This window comes from Electrophorus electricus, chromosome 3 (assembly GCF_041902795.1).
Source record: "Electrophorus electricus isolate QZ-2024a chromosome 3, ASM4190279v1, whole genome shotgun sequence".
In the NCBI taxonomy this organism is placed as follows: domain Eukaryota; kingdom Metazoa; phylum Chordata; class Actinopteri; order Gymnotiformes; family Gymnotidae; genus Electrophorus; species Electrophorus electricus.
Genome location: NC_137499.1, coordinates 22,110,406 through 22,133,695, shown reverse-complemented (window position 1 = coordinate 22,133,695; position 23,290 = coordinate 22,110,406). Strand labels below are relative to the sequence as shown.

Genomic DNA, 23,290 nt, shown 5'->3' with positions numbered 1-23,290 from the left:
GTGTGTGTGTGTGTGTGAGTGAGTGAGTGAGTGAGTGAGTGTGTGTGTGTGAGAGTGAGTGAGTGAGTGAGTGTGTGTGTGTGCGCGTGTGTGCGTGCGTGCGTGTGCGCGTGCGTAACAGGTGGCAGCAGAGTGGGCAGGACACGCACAAGTGTGAAAGTGTGGAGGACGAGGTTGATTTATATTATATTGATTTATTTATATTTCTCATCATCCGTGCTTGTGCTTCCTTTTATCTCTCTTATTCTCTCCCCGTCTCTCCGCATGCACACCCATCTGCTCGATACTACAAAGAGAAGAGCTGGACACCAGGGCTGTGAGGCGAAGCTCTCGCACTAGAAAACACACACACACACTCGCACACACGCGCACACACACGCGCGCGCACACACGCATGCACGCACACACGCACGCACAGGCACACTTCATCATTGCATTTTATCCTAATCAAATAATCCCAAACATGAACTAATCCTAGAGATAAATAACAACAAAAATAACAACAACAATAAATCCAAGGATACAGGAATGGCTTCTACCTATCCAGTGAGACGGCCAATCAAACTGGCTCTGCGTAACCACGGAGATGTTTGCCGGGATATACTAAATCTAGCGCCATGCTAGCCTACTGGGTGTCTGCATACCTCATAGCCCTAAGAGACTCTGTGTGTGTGTGTGTGTGTGTGTGTGTGTGTGTGTGTGTGTGTGTGTATCCTTTACACTCTTACTGGTACACTGGTACTGCAATTGTCTTTGTATTAGCACTAAAACAAATGTGTAAAAAAACAAAAAACATGTGTAACCCGTTAAACAAGCAAAATACAGCACAATGACCTCAGAGGCAGACAGCACATGCGAGCCCAGAGCAGCCGATGGGCCAGTGCAGGAGCTCAAACAGGGCAGTGAACCCAGACAGCACATGCGCGCCCAGAGCGGCGGATCAGACAGAGCAGTGATCTGAAACCGGTGTGAAATCCTGTTACAGGATAAACTCACCATGGAGTGTGTGTGTGTGTGTGTGTGTGTGTTAGGAGTTTTAATATAGAGCTTCAGTGTTACAAAAGGACTTCACATTCTCTACATTTCTATATCAACCCCCCCCCCCTCTCCCTTCCTCCGCAGCAGCGATCAAAGGGCTCCGGACTGACGGTGAATCAGCAGAGTGACGGTGCAGAGACGCGCGATGACATTGTGGCTGGCTGGGCACCAGTAGCTCCCCCTCGGTTCCTGCTCCGCCTCGCCCCTCCTCCTCCCCAGGACGGCCCACCCACCAAACATATGTCCGTGTCACGATGACCCAAATGTCTTCAAATCTTTATTGGCTTAAGAGGACCACCGTGCGAGCTGACGTAGCCGCGTGTCCTGCCGAGTCTGGTCGAGTGTTAAAACTGAGCTTTCTAAGTGAACGTGACAGTTCTGCATTGAACGCAAACACAGAGCAGTGTGTGAGGTTCGGCTGAATGCAGCCCTTGTGCTTACAGCGCCCGCCGAAACGCTCGCCAGACCGGCTCACCGACGACGGCAACGCCGGGAAGTGGCCCAGCTCATTAAATGAAGACGGAAGGCCAGCGGTGGAGGCGCAAATCACGTTCCAGAGCATTCCCGGCAGGCGCCTACCAGCCGAAATCACGTTCCAGAGCGATCCGGCACGCAGCCATTAGCTGAAACCGAGTTGGGCCAGCCAGGCTGATTAGCAACAGTGGCTATGACTAGAGACAAACCTTCACCATGGAAACAAGGCCGACTCGGGCTGGTTGATTCATGGGACATTCAGGATTGGGAAAAAACTAAAATGGTGGGACAGCATTAATACACTCTCGACTGTGTGTGTTTTTCCAAGTCACGGCGGTCTATGATTAGCTGTTATAGGGCCAAGAATAGGATCAGACACAGTGACGAATGATGACTTCAATTAATACTGTCCCTGTCACCAATGAGAAGATAACAGATGCAATACACACACACACACACACACACACACACTTCTAGAAGAAAACAGCTATTAAAGCCTTCATTTAAAAAAAAAAAAAAAGGCCATTAAACACTGGAGCCTGGAGCCCTCTGTAACCCAGTCCAGTAGGAACTGTCAGCTAACTTCCGAGGTTCCAGGGAGCTGGACTGCCAGATGGGGTTGAGCATTACAGGAGGGCCACCCTAGTGCCCGACTGATGTTCCAACACCACCATCCATCTGATGAAGCACCACACACACACACGTGCACGCAAGCTCACAACTGTTACATTGTGAGCAGAGAAAAGGTTGCGGGTTGTTTCCTTGGTAACGCGACACCATAGTTTGAACGCTCCTGTTTCGGTGGAGCTGATAGAACAGTGTGATGCTGAGAAAATCGGCTGTCTGGGGGTTTTCAGATGTCGGGGGGAAAAGTAAAGCGAAGGAGTGGGTTCATGGCCAAGCGGAAAGATAAAAAGAGTGCAGAGACACTTCCCTCGTGCAGAGTCTCGTGGAAAAAACAAAGCCCTCTCCAGCCACTTCCGTGGAACCCTACAAGGGTCGGCTGACCTCCACAGAATTAGGCCCCGAGACAGGCTGAGGGGGGCCAGAGTTCGGACAGTCGGAGGGGCTCGGTTAAACCCGCCTGGCCCACCCGAGCATAACGGCCCCGACGGTGCCACACCCCCACACACTACAGCCCCACGCCCTCCCACACACACACACCCCAACACACCCGTAAGAACACGATCAGACCTTAATCAGACACACACAGACCTCTCAGTGCTCCCATGGCAGTTATGTAATAGCTGCGAGTTTACTAAGTGTGAGTGAGTAAGTGTGTGTGTGTGTGTGTGTGTGTGTGTGTGTATAATTGACAAGCTGGAATTGCGGTGCAGAATAGACAAACACGTCACTGTCCTGCTGTGAGAGGAGACGGGGTCCAGCAGAACACACACACACACCCCCTAACTCCCCTCTCACGCGTGCGCGCACACACACACACACCCTAACTCCCCTCTCATGCATGCACACACACACACACACCCCCTTATGCAGACATGCATGCAAACCATGAAAAAACAAGTCTACACACACACACACACACACTTTATGCCATTTAAGGTTTGTCCCCATAATCGCACACTCATGTGTGAAGAGCAGCAGGACAGTGTGTGTGTGTTTACATGACTAAGTGACAGAGTTATGTAAATAGCTGGAGAAGGAACAAGACAGTGTGAAACTCGAGTTTTCAGCAGAAGAGAGATTGATAGTTTCTTAACCATACTCACCATGATAAGGACTCTCTCACACACACACGCACCTGCTGTAAACAAATATTCTAAATTACATTATATAATCAAATTGTAAACAAAAACAACAACAACAGACATTGTAATATTTAATATTTGGTGAGGGGAAAGCACCACTACCATGGCTGTCTGCCTGCCGAGTTCTCGCGTGGGTCTCGGCTGCTGCACTCAACATAACCGACGACAGGGTTCCCCGGCGTTGGCCGCAGAGAGAGTGAAAGTTGTCTGTAAGCTACAATCCAGCAGGAGCAACCTGAGGGACGTCTTGGAAACACGCATCCAAGTGAGCATGACCCGATGGCCGCGAGCACTTATTTATGCCAGAGCACTGGGTGTTCTAGTGTCTAGGAAACATGCAGCCTACTTTTCTCTTTTTAATAACACTTCATGGTAAATGACCCCTCGGAGTACAACATTTGTTGTCTTATTTTCTCGGACTTGTGTGGCTTCAACAGAAGCGTCACAAAAGGGCAGGCTACTGTGCAGTCCGAGACAGACACACTGCAGCACAAAAACGCGTGAATGAGTACTTTCTGTTTCATGTCAAGGAAAAGTTCATTGTAGAGCTTTTAAAAAGATGTGATTATGTTTAAATAAATCTGACTATGCAAGTGTGTATCTCATATTGGTTTGCTTCTTATGGACATAATGCACAAAAAATAGATATTTGAAGGTTTAAACCTGTGAAAATCACATCATTTCTGGAGAATTGTGTCAGTGCTAACACCCACAAACACGTGGAGGGTTTGTAATGGGTGTGTAGTACTATATCAGGATCTCACACACACACACACACACAGTGGGTGTGTTGTACTACATCAGCATTACACACACACAGGGTGTGTTGTACTACATCAGGATGGCTGGTCAGCTGTACTGTGCAAGATGATCTGATGAAGGGCACTGTGTCACTATGAACATCTTGTTAACAGTGTCTGAATTCATTTACACACACGCACGCACACACACACACACACACACACACACACACACACACACACACACACACACACACACACACACACACACACACACACACACACACACACACACACACACACACACACACAGCCTTAAACCCAGGCCTTCCTTCTCTACTCATCCACCTAGATAGGAAATGTACTACATTACGCACACGCACACACACACACACACACACAGCCTTAAACCCAGGCCTTCCTTCTCTACTCATCCACCTAGATAGGAAATGTACTACATTACGCACACACACACGCACGCACGCGCACACACAGACACAAACATACGCCATGTCTAATTATCTGCCATTGACACGGTGAATTTGCGAGGGGTAGTCGGTGAACGCCATCTGGAACGGAATCTCGAGAGAATCCCACTGGTTTCTGTGGGACGGGAAAGATGGCATTTCTGGAAATAAAATGCTGGTTGTGATTTGGAACGTGATGCTGCGCTCACGACGCGTTCACAGCTGCGCGAGGGAGAGACTTGGGAAACAACGGCTGATCTGCAACCAACAAGATTGTTTCTGATGGCAAAAGCTTCACTAATCCGATCCCATAATTACAGCAAGCTGCACCTAAACAATATTCTCCCATTTTATTCAGACTAAATCTAAGCACTTTAACTAAATCTGATTAATTAAGCAATATATGCTCATAGTGCTCCAATCTGTGGGAAATGCCAACACCACACTAAGACCTGCTCTCTATTGCACCTTAATACGGTATATTAATTACTGACATGTCTAATGTTGCTGGCATGGGAGAAATTGTGTGTGTGCAGTGTTATTTACAGCAAAAAGCACTATACTGATCTGAAAAATGACACCAGGGAAATGAATTCTCTTTTCAAAAATATCTCCACGCCGTGACCTCTACTCACATCACACAAAGGTGACAACACAGCTAGAGTACAAGCATGAGCAGAGTACATTTACCTTAAAATATGATTATTACTGTAAGGGTAACAAAATAATAATCCAGCTACTGTAATTAATTCACACACACACACACCCCATCTTGTAGTGTGTGTTGATCTTTGCTAATGAGATAAAATAACACTCTATGAGAAATGACAGTCACATCTGAACCCAAACCAATAAAACAGCACAAAAACAGCTGACCCTAACCCTCCATTCATTGTGTGTGTGTGTGTGTTGGGGAGGTGGTTGTTTGTCCTTGCGTGAGGCGAAAGCTGGTTATAAATGCGTGTACAGCTGTAGTAGCTCAGTGCTTTGTTTAGGTGAAGTCCTGTCCACAGTTTGTTAACACACAAGTTACAAACATGTGGAAATGTGTGTCCTAATACAGGACTCTGCCGTTCTGTCAGTTACAGTAGGTTTAAAATAGTGTGTGTGTGCGCACACACCCTCATTAAGAAGTTTATATGTGCAGCTTGGTGTGTAACAGTAACACATAGTGGCTGGTGCCCAACGTGACAATATCTCTCTCTCTCTCTCTCTCACACACACACAGATATACAATTGTTCTTACACGCGTTGCATCATGTGTCATTTTTTAATGAAGTCTGCGCACACACATGCCCCCTACAGTAGCTTCACTTGGCCTTGAGCTACAGGCCATCAGTCTGCACTCAGAACCTGTGAACACTTCAATAATGAAACGAGTGTAGGAGATAAATACTCTCAGCCAGAGAGACATAGGGGTGTGTGTGGGTGTGTGTTGAATGGTCTCTGCTAACTTCTGTATAATGTATAAACATGATCTCTACATCTGTCTCTTTCTTTGTGTTTCTATGATCAACTGTAGCCGTGAGAACAGGTGCGGTAACACCTGGGGCACAGGGAACACACTGCCATCGTGCCCGCATGTTCACCACGCACGGCCAGCGTGCATCAGCTCCATTATGACATCATGCCTCACACTGCATCCTGCTGTCAGTCAACACCTGCCAGAGCGTGGGAAACACGCCCTTCCCTGCCTGTAGCAGGACATCATCATCTGTCACTTACCACAGCTGTAGTGCGCCGCACAACGACAGACTCTGGGCAACATGCAACACAAAAGCAGAAACGACTGTCGCTGTTCACAGGAACACACTAACGCCTTTATCTACTCTGAGATTTTGAAGAGCGTTTCCCTGCAGCGCCTTCCTCTTTTCATACACAGTCAGACTTGCCATGGCCAAGACGGGCTTGACGCAGCAAATATTTCCCCAGCGGTAATGGGGTCCACAGGAGAAAGCCTCTCTCTTTGTGTGCATTTGTGTGTGGGCTGTGCTGAATTACTTATATATCCCAGCTTCTATTGATTTTGTATTCAGAGCTTGTTCCTGTGCTGCCATGATTAGCGTCTCTGTGCTGTTATTCAGTCCAGCCTTTTCCAGCCATTGGTAAGATTTCTCCATATCAACCGGTGGGACGTACCGTGCAGGGGTTTGTCCTCCCATGATGGTTCCTCTGCCTTATTTCCATCCTTCTCAGGTTTCTGCTGTCTGAGGTTCTCACTAAGCACATTATCACTTAGGACCATCATCCTGGTGTTCTCCTGGATCTCGGTTCATCCTGGATAGTGGCTCCGACGCTCACTAGTGCTCGTCCCCTTTTAAGGTCTAAGTGGAATGCACCACTAAAGGTGTTGGAGAATGACCGTGCCAAGATCCTGTGGGATTTCCAGATACAGACAGACAAGATGGTAATGGCTAACTAACTGGACATAGTAGTGGTGGACAAACAGTAGAAGAGGGCCGGAGTGATGGATGTGGTGATCCTGAGTGACAGAAACATCAGGAACATGGAACACGAGAAGCTCGAGAAATACCAAGGGAAGAGGGGAGAGCTAGAAAAGATGTAGTGAAGGCAACTGTGGTTGCAGTTGTAATCGGAGCACTATGGGGCTGTGACCTCCAAACTGGGAGAATGACTCAACAGACCCCGGGAATAACATCCGAGATCTTGATCCAAAAGAGTGCAGTCCTGCTACGCAGGAGTCCCAGGCTCCCAGACCTCTGGTAGAGGACCCAAACTTGAATGAAAAAGAGACCGCCTGGGGGTGGGTGAGTGGGGACAGAGAGAGAGAGATGAGAAAAAAGGAATGGCAAAGAGAAGGACAAAACAATAAGAAAAAGAATGAGAGAGAGAGAGAGAGATTTTGGACTTTCTCTCCATTGTCCATATAAACCTCAATTATCCAGGAGATTCTGCTCTGTCAACACTTTTGCTAAATGACATCCTCTGTTCTCTCTCCACCATTGCCCACAGTGCTGGGTGTGTGTGTGTGTGTACGCATATGAGCAGTTACTGGAAGAGTGACAAACAGGAAAACTCAATAACGGTTTCCACGTGCCATTTAGATTTATTTGTGTGTGTGTGTGTGTGTGTGTGTGTGTGTGTGTGTGTGAGAGAGAGAGAGTGTGAGTGTGTTTGGACGCCTTTCTAATGTGCAGAAACGCTACACGGCTGGTTGCTGTTTCTGAGGTTTATGGGCAATGTGTTTGTTTTAATTACCCAGCATTTATTTTTTAGAACACAGCACGGCAGTGGAACACAGCGATGGGATTGGAGAGCGTTCCCGTGTATTAGAGGTGGGAGCGCTGGCTCTCACCATGGTAATTCCTTCCTTTGAACTTAATCCCCAGGTTGTCCCACGCCTTTAATTGTTATGCTTGTGAAGCGCGGCCCTCGTGAAGATCTCCGACCTGTTCCCAATCTGTCCTCTCCGGCGCCTGGAGGGAGTTCAAGAAGGCACCTCACATGGGAGATGCACACTTCCTAAAGAACTCGTCCATTAAAAGTGTTATGAGCCCTCTCGCTCACGCTCTCTCTCTCACTCCTTCTCTGTCTTTCTCTGTTCTTTTCTTTCTCTCTCTCTCTCTCTCTCTATAATAGATTCTTGCAGAGTATTTAACCAAATCAGCACTCCAGTCTAATTAAATTCTCCTGCTCACTCTATAAGGTCAGACCACAGCGTTACGAAAAGGTAGGGTGGGGAACTGTCTTTTTTAAAATACCACCCCTCTGTCGTAAAGGTACTGCAGCGTTGTATCAATTTTACTGCTCACCGAGACACTGGAGGTGAGACAGAGAAGAGGGTCTAGCGTCGGCCGCGCAGGGATGTCGGCCGCGTCCTTCCTGTGAAGGACAGAATGTTCTGGCACCTTCTGCTTCAGTGTTCTCAAACCCATCAGCCCCTGCACTTCCGGCGAATCCAATTGCCTTCGATGATTTTCGCTGCCTGTGGGCGTTGGGAACGGCATGGCCTGGACGTGGGAGGCCCCGCCGTGCCGGCCGGAACGATGTGGCTCACGTGCCCCCCTTCAGAGAGAGGGGAGAAGGTGCGATGGGACGGCAGCCAGAGCGAAGAGGCTCGGTCGGATCGTGGCTGATCGGCTGTCGTGTTGTCCCCGCGGGCTGCTGGGAGCTTAAACAATTCCACAACAACGCTGGCAGGAGGCCCGTTGATCGAAAGAGAAGCCAGTGATCCAACTCAGGGATGCTCACAGCCAGACTACACAAACAAATCAGCGTATTTGAGATCCAGGCAAAATGGGCCGTAGTGACCGTTCAGAGAACGGCACCGGAGGACCATACAACTCAGAGAACGGCCTCCAACAGCCTCACTGGCAGAACAGAGACCAGTCCGTCCTTTAACTGGATGGCTGTACAGTTAAAAGTATCTGGTCAAAAACAAATCAAAAAGAACTACTAGGGCGGGTCTAAGAGGAACGCACCAATCCCAGGATGCCTGCGGGTTTGACGGACTTGTCCATCTGTGCTGCGCGTCCCGTGATCATGAACTAATGAAGAACTGAAGTGAGAATGAATGGTTAAGGATGTGTGGGTAACTCAGGAAGTGATGTAATCCACTGCAGCCATTTGCTGTTAGCAACAAACAAGAATAGAACAGAATTTAACTTCTGTCTCCCGCACAAGGACTAACGACACCACGCGCAAACAAGCAAGCAAGAAAAGCAAAAAGCCGTGTGTGCCTGCTCATGGGTGCCGTGGAGTGCAGTGGGGCATTGCTTGACTATGTCCGCGGTCACGAACCGCAGGCTTGCTGACAAAGTCCTGTGATCGCCCTGATCTGACCAATAGAGTTTGAGTCATTTGGCTACTGTGGCGCCGTGCGATGACGGAACCGCAGAAACGATACTGCGATTAACAGATCAACCAAACGACAGGCGATGCATCTGTAGCAGGCGGACAAGCATGGACACAGCATGGCTGGCTTCCCTCTGTGCGTCTGGTATTAATGGCTGCAAGCTGATCTAATACAGATACTGCACTGCCCAGTGAGCTGCTGTGTGTATGGTGTGGTTTGCACTACTAAAGGTTTTATGCATCTTGAGATTTGGGGGGTTTGGGGCTCTCTGCTACACCGGGTATGAGTGCTATGTAATGTCGATGTTTTGGGGTGTCTTGGAAGTCTGAGGTGACTTGGAAACAGTGTGTGTACGCGCGTGTAGGAGTTTGTTTGAGACAGAAAGTATCGGAATTTTCCTATTAATTCTGTTCAGTGTCATTCATAAAGTGCGCATAAACATGTCAAACCACTGACATGCCAGGTCCATGTGTCCCAGATGAAGGGACTTGTCTTCTCTTCACCATGCAAGGACAATCAGCACACCCTGACAAACGCAGACAGGACTAGAGAGACTGGGATATACACATACAAAAGTGACATATTTAAAAATAACTTACAATACAGAGGAGCATATGGTCCAAAATTGGAACCAATTAACATACAATGTTTTAGAACTGAAAAACCAGAGCAGGGCTTTAATTGGCTGGTTGTGTCAGTTCAAGCATTTCAGAGGGTTTCTGGTTGTTATCCAGCCGTTGGCCCGACAACAGTGTAGCGCACAAGCAGTCGCAGTTTAGGACATGAAAGATGGAAAAGGGCAAAGCTAGTTAAGAGTGAGACAGACACACACACAGCAAGGCTTATTGGCACCTCCTATCTCACACATGGCAAGGGTTAGGATGAGCGTTAGTGGCACCTCCTATAACACACACACACAGAGAGAGAGAGAACATGGTCTGGGAGCATAATCACTGAGAAGCAAATCTACATGTTTGCAATGCAGAGCAGTGTGAGAACCACGGCCAGTAAACCCTGGTGTGAGACTCGTCAAAAAGCAACAGCCCAACGCTGACAGAACTGGGCCAACACCCCCCACAAACACGTACGGACCTCCATACAACGGCACGCGTTCCAGCTCAGCTAGACAGCAGGCGGTCTCCTGGAACACCACCCTGCACTCACAACCCCACCTGCCCACACCCCAACACACTAATGGATCTTCATCAATTCATCATCATCACTGTCTGCATTTCTTTGGTTAAACTATCAAAATAAAAGAACAAATGTAATAAATAATAAATCACTAAATGCAAAAAGTTTTATATGAGACATTTGAAAATACTGAACAAAGGAGTGTGAAATTGTAAATAATAATACTAAATATGGCAACTATATGCAGCACTTAGAAATTGATACGCATTCTGGGAAATGTTTGGAACACAAAGTGATTCCAAACTAAGTGATAATCAGTGATTCATGGAAACTGTTCCAAATCAATGAGTTACTCCTCACGGGGGACGGGGGGTGGGCGTGACCTTTCCGGAGGCTCTGACAGCCTTATCAATTATCCAAACACCTTCTAAACAACTAAAGAGCAAAGTGAACCGACCCATCGGGGGAGGGGGAATTTTAGCAACCCAGTTTTTGATTTATTTTAGTATAATTTTCTTGTTTTTAAAATAAAATGTAAATTCGGCATTAAAAGATGATCACCTCTGCTCCCCCCGCCCGCTGCACCCATCCACCTCTACCCCCAAATTCAGACTTTTGCGGCAGTGGACAGAGGAAGCTGCCGGCCTTTGGTTTCTCTCGCCTCCTGGCCATCAGCAGCGCCCGCATGCATCGGCCTCGCGGCCCTTCCGTCTGCAGGAAACCGAGTTTCTGCAAAGAGGAGTAACTCAAGGAAAGAGATTTGCGAAGCCTTGTGTAAACGGGTTTATCTGGATAATACATTTGGTTACGCAGATGTAAGAGTCTGATGTGGGGTCGTTACACAGTACAGATCTCTCGCTCTCTCTCTCTCCCTACATTATTTAAATGGTTTGTAGCGATGAGGCGAAGCTTTAAAGTTTTAAATCGGTAGAAACATAACAGCGGGAGAAACTAATGAATAATTCAGACGCGATTTTGACAGCTACAACACAGCTGGAGTAGTGGGGGTAGAGAGAGAAACCAGCCTCTGCCACAGGGGCTTCTGAAGGCTTGTGTCCTTCAGAAAGGTCCACCACCCTGCACCTGTTCTTTCTGTCTGTGTGTGTGTGTGTGTGTGTGTGTGTGTGTGTGTGTGTGGGTGTGTTCAGCAGTCCGGTAGGATCTATTAACTGATGCACCACTACAAGCTGGTTGGGGCAGAACGCGATGGAGCTTTTTGTGAGGAATGTGCGTGTCCGTCTGTGGGTGGAGATGGCTGAGGAGAGTCGGGCGTAGCAACGCACAGCGATTCTCTACAGCAGTTTGGTGTTCAGAGAATCAACATCACCGATTAGAATCACAGGAGAGGGAGGGAGAACTTTTAGATGTGTACAGATGAGTTTAGCATCTTCTTGCAATTTTCACAATTTCGCTGATATTCACAGCATGTGGAAGAGGCTTTTATCTCAGAGCGACTGACACATTCATCAGTGTGACTGTACGTGTGGTCCATGGGACTCGAACCCACGACCCCGCTGCTGGACGTCGGTTCGACCAGCCCCGCCGGTCGGAGAGAAAAAAACAAAACAAAACAAAAAACCAGAGAGAAAATCAAGAGGTCAGAAAAACCGCACGACAGCAACGCACCCAGTCCGCGTGTCTTTAAGAAAGGACCGTTTCAAAGCGAGCGTGGCGGCTCTGCTAATGGCGCTCAGAGGCAGACGTCGCGCCGCTTTCTTCTTCTTCTCCTTTAAATTCTGCACGTACAGGCAAAGCGCTCGCGCGTTACAACGGGGCGGAACTTCCCCTCCGTCTCTCTCTCTCACAGGGTGAGTAAAAAGCAAGGGATGGGTTGCGAAACATTGGGGTGGGTGGGGTGGATGAGAGAGAGAGGGGTATCAAATATTGAAGAGGAGCGCATGAGGGGGCGGTAGACTGGGGGGTGGGGGGAGGAGTCTGCACTCTTGGCATCAGCCAACCAGAGAGCCTACGGACAGGCCGGACCTTAGAGCAACGCCCCTGGGGGGTGAGGCGGACAGGCAGAGGCATGCGGTTCTTTCTGAAGGTGGGGAGAGAGTGAACAGCAACGTCCCGTTTGGCGCCGCGATTCTGCACATCAGACAGAGGCTTCGAATCAGCCAAAGGACAAATAAGCACCACTCAGGAAAAAGAAAAAAAAAACAAACAAACAAACTCACTAGGAATCAATTACGGTTTGCGCTATGGGTCACACGTACGACGTGGGAAGAGTCTCACTGTAGTTCCCGACCCTCCCAACGCACAAAGATGCCACGTCTCATTCTACATGTCACACTTCCCTAAAATAAAGAAACAGGGCGTCGGCTCTGCAGGGGGCGCTATGGACTTTTGCGGTACACCGTCTACTGGGGGCTCAGGCAAAGTTAGAGAGGAACAACCCCTGATCTTTACTTTTATCAGATCTATTCAATGATCTCGCAGAGTTTAACAGAACTCTCTGGCACTGGAGATGCCACGCAGGGCCCTGCGGGCACCAAGCCTGCCCTGGCGAGGGCACCCACCCAGGCTGGCATCCCTCCGCTGCCCCACAGAGCTAGCCTTGCCGTTGGCACCCCCTCCCTGACACGCAGACGATGGCGATTAAACAGATCCGAGGGGGAGGGGGCAAATCGCTCCCATCTGCTCACCGCAGGAGGGTCCGCCCCCGCCACGAGCCCCGCGAGGCAGCCGGGACAGATGGCACCTCCGTTAGGCAGCGGCATTCCACTGGCCCAGATCGGAGCGGGAACATCAGGGCCGCTGGAATTCTGAGCCCACCGGTACCCTTGGTCGGATGTCAGGATTTGAAGTCGAAACCCCTTTCAACACAGGGACTGCGGCCCTCTACAGGGGCTTTCTTGCTAAGCTACGAAGACTAAGCCTGTGTTTCACATTTGGAGGCAATGCTAATAAGAATCACGTTGGCATTAATTCACCACATCCTTTAAATATAGAGAAAGAAGTGTTTTTCTCCTCTGTCTAGAAAACTGACCAACCATGATGTCCATGAAAGATTCAGAAACTCTGAAGATAACATGCGTCGTCACACCATTATGTAATGACCTTTTTTTTTAAACAATTAATCTTTCCTACTGTTCCTTAGTGAGATTTTTGTTGTAAACATTGGTGGAAAAAATCGTAATTTTCACATCACTTTTTAATACCTTTTTAAAAAAAAACAAAAACTGTGTATCTCCAAAGTGTCTTCTGGTATCGTGATATGTTATTTCTATCATCCAGCCCTGACAGCACGGTGTGGCACGTTGCACCTAACAAACACGGCTTCCAACGCAGATCCCTGCAGTTGGATCCCTGCAGCACTCTACTTGAAGCACACACACCCGACGCCGCTGCCCAACGCACGCCAAGCCTGGACCCGGCGCGGCCGGACACGCGCAGCACACGTGGGAAAACTTGGACGAGTGTTTTATTATTCAACATGAAGCCGTGTGAACCTGCCTGTTGCAACCCTTCACATACATAAATCTTCCCAAATCATTCGGAACATACACACACACACTCGCAGGCGCTTTAACATCAATAGAGCTTGCATGCTTTATGTATGGCGTAAAATTTTGATGTTTAATAAATGCCAGGCTGGCTCTCTAGACTAGTGATTATTACCTCTTCTCATGAACTGCCTGCCAGAGCTCCGGCAGAACGGAGTCTGGACCAAAAAGTACGACACTTATGTAGCACAGTTATCTAAACATCCAGCAACAACACATCCACCATCCAGCAGTAACACATCCACTCCACCATGCTCTTCACGTCTCGCATGTGCTCATTTTACAGATTAATAATTTGTTCCTCCCTCACGCCTTTCCCCTAAACATTCCCATGAGGGGGAAAAACAAAGGAGACCGAACATGTGCAGCACAAGTCACGGGACTTTCGGAAAAAGTGCCAGACCAATAACGCAGTTAAACACCCCTAAATTAGCACCCATAGTCCTGGATTAGATCATTCACCCCTTCCCACCCCTCTGCCCTGGGCCGGGCCTTCAGATGCTGGGTTAACCACCTCAGATGTGGGATAGGTCACTTAGTCCTGGATCAGAAAGTCTGCACAGTAACACTCACCCTGGGTTGCCAGTTCTCATACTGTTTCTGCAGGTTGGCCCCTATCGTCTCTAGGGCCTTCTGCGGACTCATAGATAGAGGATCTGGAAGAAAAATAGCACAATATACTTCACCACAGCACAGAGGAACAGCAACGCCATTAACAATTCCTCAGCACAGTTATGAATTGTGTTTGCGCAACCTAAGTGAGAAGCAGAGCGATAATTAACTGGTCGTTACCTTGCGCATTAATTATGCATCAGGAACAAACCAAACATCCGTGCGGCCAGTTTGCGAAATAAACAAAAGGCGGAGCTGTCTACTCTCAAAATTACATTCCACTAATAACAAGCGCTTGCAGGTATAACGTAACATGTTCCAGACAGTCTTCAGATGAAGGATGAAGGCAAAGATCATTCCGATTGGCTCAACGCAGCGAGACGGGACAGAGCGGACATAGGGACACCTATTACTCAACGGGAACTGTAAGCAAGCAAGCATGTGGTGAAGGATGAGAGGACACTGGACTGGCTTATCGCGACAGTGATGAACAGGCAACCCTCACACAACCAGAACGGGTTCACTCTCTAACGGGTGTCCAATGGAAGACAAAGAAAAATAATTTGCTAAAACGTATGGGGATCAGTTAGTAAATACAGCACTGTTCATTGGGCACTGCATCCTGAAATCTGTAGGCTGACGTGTGACAGGTTATCAGACTCGCTGGTTCCAAAGACTGGGTCATGTGGATGATAAACAAATGGATCACAGCAAACTGTGAGTGGGGTGGGTCAATGTTACCTATCCAGCACTCCAGCCTGGCACAGGGCGAGGTCTTCACCACGTCGGGAGGGTCGACGCCGACGTTGAGACACAGTACGAGAGCCACACTCACCGTCTTCATCTACGGGGGGGGGGGGGGGGGGGGGGTGTATTGGAGGAGGAAGAGAGAATCAATTCAGTAAAGGGCAGAGGGACGGGATCAAACAAACAAACAAACGCAGCTGCACACACGTGACACGTGCGCTGAAATGTGCAAAACGCAGGCACACGCGCACACAGAAGATTCGATAGTCTCAGACGTTAAAAAGAAGAGAAGTGGGCGCGCGCGCGCACAAAAAAAATAAGGCGTGAGGAGAAAGGGACGGATGACAGACAGATGAAATCACTCCTTCACAGCGATAAGAACGAGCGCATGGCGGCTAGCGTGGCCAGCCCACCGGGGAGCGCGCTTTGACTGACAGGCGCTGTTGTCGTGGCGCCGCTGACGGGCGTCTGGCCGCCGATAACCGAGCCCACGGGGGACCGGGTTTCAGCCAGCGAAGATGGACGAGTGCGATAAAAGTGCTCCGCTAGCAAACCTCGGGAACCATGGACGAGGAGGAACGGCGAAATCGCTGCTAAAGTCCCGCCAGCCCAACGCTCCCCCATGCCGTTTCCACACATTCTTGTAACACACCACAGCTGAAGGGTTGGCTGTTAGCTGTTACCCTTCCAGGCTGCGATACGCCATCGATATCGAGTTAAATTACGCAGTGATCAGCCTTTCCCGAGCACGTCACGGGTCGTCAGGTCTTCTAGAGCGTGGACTGCTTGCACAAGTCAAAAAGAAATGGGAGATTTAGGCTGTTGTCAAACTGTCGGATTAAATCTCCATAGTCACTGGTCGCTGAACTGCATTATGCTTTTTAATTAACTTTAATTCTTTAAAAGCTTGTTTCGGAAATGTTAAATACAATAGTCGCTGTGTGGTCATAGCAAGACTCTTATGATAACCGACACGCCACACTGTGACAGTGACGAGTATTGCGATGTTTGAGTTCAGCCGTAATGCTAATTACTTCCATGCTGAGCTCCAAAGCACCACAACTCCACAGAGACACCGCTCTCCAGGGACACCACGATTCTGCTTCAGACAGGAGGAAGTGTTGAGACCCGAAACCGGACGAGCTAGCAGGGACTGACATGAAGCAACAGTCATGGAGCACCCAGGGATGGGACAGCACTCTTGATCCGTAACACACACGTAGATATATGCAGGCGTACACATACACACACATGCACCCAAACACACAGTGTGTGTGTGTGTGTGTATGTGTGTACACGCGCATGTGTGTGTTAATGCTCAATCCTTACTAAACATAACATAAGGCTTAATACCCATTTAATCTATCTCTCTCTCTCTCTCTCTCTCTCTCTCTCTCTCTCTCTCTCTCTCTCTCTCTCTCTCCTAATGGTTGGCTGGGATCAATGTTCAGTGATTAGTGCGTTTGTTCTGCGTGTTATAAATTAAAGCCATTAAATTACAGAGACATTGATCTTTATGGCCAAACGTGGGTGTCGCACACGCACATGTCCACTCACACTTCATTTTAGGCGCCTATACGACAAACCCTGTTGCGGCGCGTGATGGATAAGTGAAGGTTTCTTGAGAAATAAAAGCGTTATTATTGCTGTTTCTCTCATCAGATCATCAGAGCAGGTACAACGACGAAACCGAGCTGGCCAGCGCCCCAGTGGAGACGCCGGAATGAGCTCTTGCTGAGTTTTACTTTAACCTCTGGCATCATGACCTTTAGAACATCTGCCAATCCCTTAAGCCCTTATCAATACTCTTGACTGCAAGAGAGAGAGAGAGAGAGAGAGAGAGAGAGAGAGAGAGAGAGAGAGACAAACACACAGAGGCAGAAAGATAAAGAAACAGCAGAAAATGGAGTGTGTGTGAGAGAAAAGAGAGAAGCAGAGAAACGAAAGAGAGAGAGAGAGAGAGAAACGGCCAGCTAAGGAAGCTGTGTCAGCACTTCATGTCTCTGTTTAGTTCTTAAGGACATGGAGCTCTGTGGACAAGGGAAGCCCAGACGCCAACCACACCGGCTGAAATGCCCGTGAAGAGCCATCGTCATGGAAATTCACGCCACAAGCAACCAGACCTCCAGCCATGTGCAGACAAAAGACGCTTTGGATCCCCATGACGCAGAAAAAGGGAGCGTAGTCGTTTAAATTCAGACCGGTTACGTGCTCGACAGCCGGCGCTGTACATTTGAGAGCATAAGCGACTGCGATTGGTGACCGCGTAGTTTCATTCTACCGGTACTTTTCAGGGAGAGATGAGGCCCAAGATTCTCAGCAACAACATTTACACTGGTTTTCTGCTCCGGGTGAAGTCTGAGCGCGTTGGAAAGGCAGAGTGCTGATTCCGGCCGGGAAAGGACAAGCAGCGAGCTGGAAGGGCCCGTTTCCAACGGAGACGAGGGCACCCTTGCCGCAGTGGGCCGGCCCTCCCAAGAGCTGACGTGAGGTTCACTGGAGGAGAGCGCCCTCGACCCGCCACGCAGCCTAACGTTCAGACATGCGACCGCTTACGCGCCGACACACACCACGCACTCGTCACTAACGAACACACCCCCTACGCGTAGACGCGCTCGTCGCGCCCTGGCGACCACCATGGCTTTAATCCAGATTAGACTCCCGTTCCTTCAGATCAGGGAAGTTTGCCGTTGGGCAGCAGATACTGTGACGGTTAGGATTAGGGGTGCTTTTGTGAAAACCAGGCAGACGAATCCAGGGCCGGACCTGAGGGACAGGGACACCGGCTTCTTCGTCGCGCTCACCTTTATCTCAGTGGAACTCAGGTGGAGGACTGCCAGCACCACCCCCCACCCCCACCTCCAGGCATAACGCTGAGAAGTTCTGATGACACTTATGATGAGCGACGTAGAAACTACTTAGTCATGTTGCATAACGGAGTCTGAAGGCCTTAGCAGTCGAGGTGGGACAGCACACCTGAAGGTGTACTACTTACACCTTAAAAATATCATCATCATAAGACTCCATAAGGTTTATGGGTAAGCAGGGTACTATGTAAGTTAGGAGTCCTCCATGAGCTATGCAGGATTTGCAGTACTTCCAGCGTGCAGGTTGTGTTCTTCCCCCTGCGTAACAAGCCAGGCTCCAGCTCCGCAACACCCGGCGTGGTTTCAGAACGTCGGCGTCGGAATCCCCGTAAATCTCCTGCTGTCGCACGATGCCAGCCAGTGATCAAACGCTCGTCATGGTTCTCGGCGCCTTTCGGGCCACACTGCAAAAACCACACCTCTGGAATCTCTGGTCTCAAACGGGATTTGCACAAATGCCAAAACAAACCCAAAGAATTAGTCCAACTGTTTCTGCAATAATGCCTACAGTCCATTGGGAGTGGATCCTACGCGTTAATGGTCAGCTAAATTCCATGCTGGCTTAAGATGGCCCAACAGTCTTCACAAGGGTCATAGAGCGCCTGGCATTTTTAACTGTAGCATAACTTACGGCCAACGCCAGCTAATGGCGTCCCACTCCAAACGCCCCGTGACCGGCGTCCTTGCCATATTGACCCAGTCAGCCCATTGAAGGAACACAAGCCCACGTAGAAAAACACTGTAATGGCCTTGATTTCCCTTGACGCCCATTGTCATTTACCATGGTTTACAAAGGGCACCAGGAGGCACACAAATAGCAGGAGTGCAATGGCAATAGACCTCCAGGTTCATCTGTCCCTCCGGACTGTACAGGGCTGGACCGATATATCACAGGCACGCTGGTATCGTCTTATTTTTGTATTGTTGATGTTTTTGGGGAGGGAGTCAGTAGAACAATCAATAGCCAGTCAACGTATATCAAAATACTCTGCAATTTACTGTGGTCAGAAACAACAGTTAACTGACACTATTTATTTATTTTTTAAAATCAATGACATGGCTCATTCAGTTGGGGCACAAGTCCAGAGGTGTTTATCTAACCTTTGACTGACGTCGCAACTCAAGAAGGTTTCGCCGCCAGCCAGAGATATTCACACCTCTTCTTTAATGTTCTGCCATCAAACAGAAGGGGAACGCTTCACAGACACATGAATAAAGCATCCTCCATGACGCCGTCACCATCTGCACACCAACTCAATCCAAAAAAGAAGAGGGGAAAAAAATACGATTTGGGATAGACTGTGAAATTAAATTTCACCAAATCTGGAGTCGGCTGGACAAACTTATGAAACTCCCCTTTAATGCTCGGCTGTACTTCGCCGCATCTCGATGCCAGAGGCTGAAGATGAAAACACCGCTTGTTGAGATTAGGATTTTACCGTCGTACCTTTTAGAGAAAGTCACTTTAAGCATGAATATTTTATACATTAAAAGAAAAAAAGAAAAAAGATCCACTCAGCAAGTTTCAGCCAAGCAACAGAGATTCATCAGGTCCAGTGTGAACCCATGTGCTCAGCACTCCACTTAAAGCTATTGGACCGCAGGGATCCATTTTTAACGAGTGCAGAGCCTTGCGTGCCCGATCGGAGGCTTGTACCGTACAGCGCTTCACCATTCTACCAGCGACAACCTTGTACCGTTTTGTCTTCTATCAAAATGGATTTAAGGAGTCACATCAGGAGAAAATTCCACAGTGGAGTAAATATGTAGAAACCCACTGGTGGACTGGCCCCTACCAGGTATCGGGCCCTTGGCCCCTCCTGTACGCACACGGGCATGGGGACATGACATCAAACACGCTTATAAGCACATGTGCTGACATGTGCTGCTACACCATACCACACCACAGAGACCTCCACCAACCCCTGGCATGGCTGGACGGGAGCCAGGGTCTCTAGTTAGCTGCTGGATCTTTACTATACAAAGATTTTTATTAAGCTATGAAAGATGCCTGAATATGCAGATGAATCATAAATATGCAGATGAAGCCTAAACAGTTTAAAATGCCTTAAACCCTAAAGAAAGTTTAAAAATACAAGATTTTTCTGCCAAGCAATAAACATCTTCCACATGATGCACAATTTATCGACAAAACCGACCTTCCCAACAGAGGTGACTTCAGTGGAACTGACGTATGTAGCAGTGTTGAAGGCTTCTAAAACACCGAAGACAGCACTGTGAACTAGAATAAGCTGACATACAGCCTAATAACACAGCGGCCCTTAAATCCATCATCCACACGCATGCGCTGAACCAAAAGGCTTGACGCTTTTAGAGGTTTGTGTGTGTGGGAAGGGAGAGCGTTCGTAACCCAGACTGGAAACCACCCAGTGATTCCCCCAGTTCCAGTCAAACCATTTCCCAGGACGAATGGCATTTAGGTTGTTTATTTTTCAACTGCTTTCTTCCTTTATATATATTTATAGATAAAAACCACCTTTTTGTTATTGTCACAGCAGGGCTATCAGCGAGAGGCGCTCCTAGCCCCAAGAGATGCAGGGCTACATTGTGTTGGCCTCGATTCTGCTGATTGCTATTGGCAGGTGTGACAGAACTGGGAAAGCGCTGAACCGCGCAGTACCGTTCCCAGCCAGCACCAGATCCGCACACTGCTAGGCAAAGCTAACCGTGAGCAGCTGACCCAGAAAAATGCTCGCATGCATCCATACGCACACTCTCACCTTGTCCTTTGCTGTTACATCTCCTAGCAAAACATGCCACTCTCTCACTCTCTCTCACCCTGTCCTTCATCCTCCAGCTCTGTGCAAGCGCTCTGGAGCCCTCAATCTTCTCCAGGTGACGCTTTTTCATGAAGGCCAACGGCAGGTTCCAGTCGCTCATGTCGGCCTCCTCTTCCTCAGTCAGCCCCACCACGGGTGAGTGAAGCAGCTCGGCATCCATAGTCCTCAGGCTTCTGGAACGGACACACACACACTCACTCACTGTGTGTCTATCAACACCTTTTTGAGACACAGAACTTTTTTTCCCCCCTTCAGTCAGTCAAGGCTACTTCATATGGAAGTGGCTTATCTTTCATATGTATATTTTCTAAGAATATTTTTAAGAAAATCCTCTTTATCAAAGATACAATATTTAACTTCTCTTCAAGTCACTGGCTGCTCTTCCGTACGAGCAGTCAAAAACGTTTTGGTACGTACGGAGTGGCAATGAAACGCAATGCAGATTGAAATCTGACCACTCAGACCTACGCCGAGGGGAGGTGGAGCTAATGCCAGCACGTGTGTCAGAACTTCATAGTACACTGTGAAAAGCCTCGTTTTAACAGATGATAAAAGACACCAGAGGGCCAATCTGAGAAACAATACTATCAACATCTGATTTTATGGTTCTAGTGTTGAGATGAGTAACAAAATAACATTAAATACTCGCACAGCCAAAGTGAATGTGTGTGGGGGGGAGGAGAAGAGGAAAATCAAAACTGACTATCAAAACTTATCTGTAAAAGATTTGTGTCAGAATTGCACAATCAAAGGATACACTAGACCATATTATCTCCTCCCTGTTATTCAGTGCCATGGTGGACATTTTTAAAAGCTACAGTTGAAGACATCACAACTCTTTACTCCTGAAACCAGACTGAAATCCACCAAAAATCAGAAAGTTCACCCATAAAATAATCTTATATGTGATCTTTTATTTAGAAGTTTCAAATGTCACCTCTGGAACGCAACAAACTGCTTGGCTACTGTACTGAACTGCTGAAATGTTACAGAATTATCGAAACAAACGCACCAACTAACTTCTCTGGCAAGAAAAACCTGCAGTGGAAAGTGAAAAACTGTTCAGGTCCATTTGTAACTTGCGCGGGGAAAATAATCCGCGACCACTGAACCACATGAAGACAGAAGCGCCTCACCTGCCGACACAGAGGTCAGTGACAGGTCTATAAGAGCACCACCAAGCAGTCGCCGAGGACAGCAGCCTCGGCGGACACGCTGGCGCAATCACGCGACGGGCCTCGTTTGCAAACGTGCATGCACAAAAGCATCCGCTGCTGAGACAACGCTTCGGCGCGCGCGGCAGGAGCACGCCGTGTCTGCAGCCGCGCGCAGCTTGTCGACACTACAGCAGGGCGCTCCAGCGTGTGACGGCGCGAGCAAAGACCTTGGAGCGGCGGCGACTTCCAGAGCGCGAGCGGCCGCTGGGGAACCGGTGCGTCTCCGAACGATGACGGAAGCGGTCGCGCAGATCACCCCCGTCAGCAAATTGTACGGCAGCGTCCACAGTTTCTGCAGAACGTGAAAGCCGTCGAAGCCGAGCTCGGCGGGCACGTGCTTGCAGGGGAATCGGCGTTCGCTCTCCCCGCGGCCACTCCGAGTTAGGGGCACGGGCTCCGAAACAGGCCCATCGTCGCGCGGACACCCCGCGCGAGCCACGCCAGACGCTGTCGCCGCGCGGCCCCGGGGGCTCTGCAATAAGCGCTCCTTCTCCGCGCGCCTCGCGGCGTCGTCGATGCTGATCGGGCGCCGTGAACACGCGACCCGCTCGGTTTTACTCTTTCGTTCCCGTCGGGAAGCGTCGCGCTCTCAGTACTCGGGCAAGGGCGCAGCCATCTTGTTGCAGACCCAGAATGCATCTCGCTGCTCGGGGGAGCGCGCGTGGGTGACAACGTCACTGACACGTCACGACGGGTCGCGCGTGCCTCCTGTAGAAGGCGTGGGTGAATTTATGTCCCGTTATTTCCGTATTATCTGCATACAGAACATCCACGGAGTAAAGACACTAGTATTTAAATTATACATATTTAAACATTTATTTAAGTAAATATGATTTCATTTTCGCCAGAATGCAGATAAACTCTGCAGTAAATAACGTCCAAAGTTTCTAAAGGGTTTCTGCCCAGGAGTGAAAAGAGAGAAAACGTAATAATAATTCATTTATTGATTTAAGTAATAATTTTATTTCATTTAATTAATTTTAATGTGTTTCAGGCTAATAAATGTAGCTAAACAGTTGAAACTGGCAAATGTTTTTACTTGACCATGTTTTACATAATACTTGATATAAGAGACTTTGACCTTTAAATCCAACAACAAAAA

General features: G+C 48.6%; 1 protein-coding gene across 9 annotated transcripts in view; it reads right to left on the bottom strand.

Moving 5' to 3' along the window:
• rptor (regulatory associated protein of MTOR, complex 1) overlaps window positions 1–22,842 on the bottom strand; it is an 80,167-nt gene extending 57,325 nt beyond the window's left edge. For 6 of the 9 annotated variants that reach the window (XM_035525601.2, XM_035525614.2, XM_035525623.2 and 3 more), the window contains exons 1-4: window positions 22,356–22,840; window positions 20,970–21,144; window positions 15,298–15,400; window positions 14,518–14,600 (exon numbers count right to left, since the gene is read on the bottom strand). In XM_035525601.2, the coding sequence (XP_035381494.2) occupies window positions 14,518–14,600; window positions 15,298–15,400; window positions 20,970–21,131 (348 nt within the window). In that variant the 5' untranslated portion in view covers window positions 21,132–21,144; window positions 22,356–22,840. Of the gene's footprint in view, window positions 1–14,517; window positions 14,601–15,297; window positions 15,401–20,969; window positions 21,145–22,355 lie in introns of all 9 variants that reach the window. The other 3 variants (XM_081710607.1, XM_081710608.1, XM_081710609.1) reach the window with 2 other exon arrangements.
• Between the last annotated feature and the right edge of the window lie 448 nt (window positions 22,843–23,290).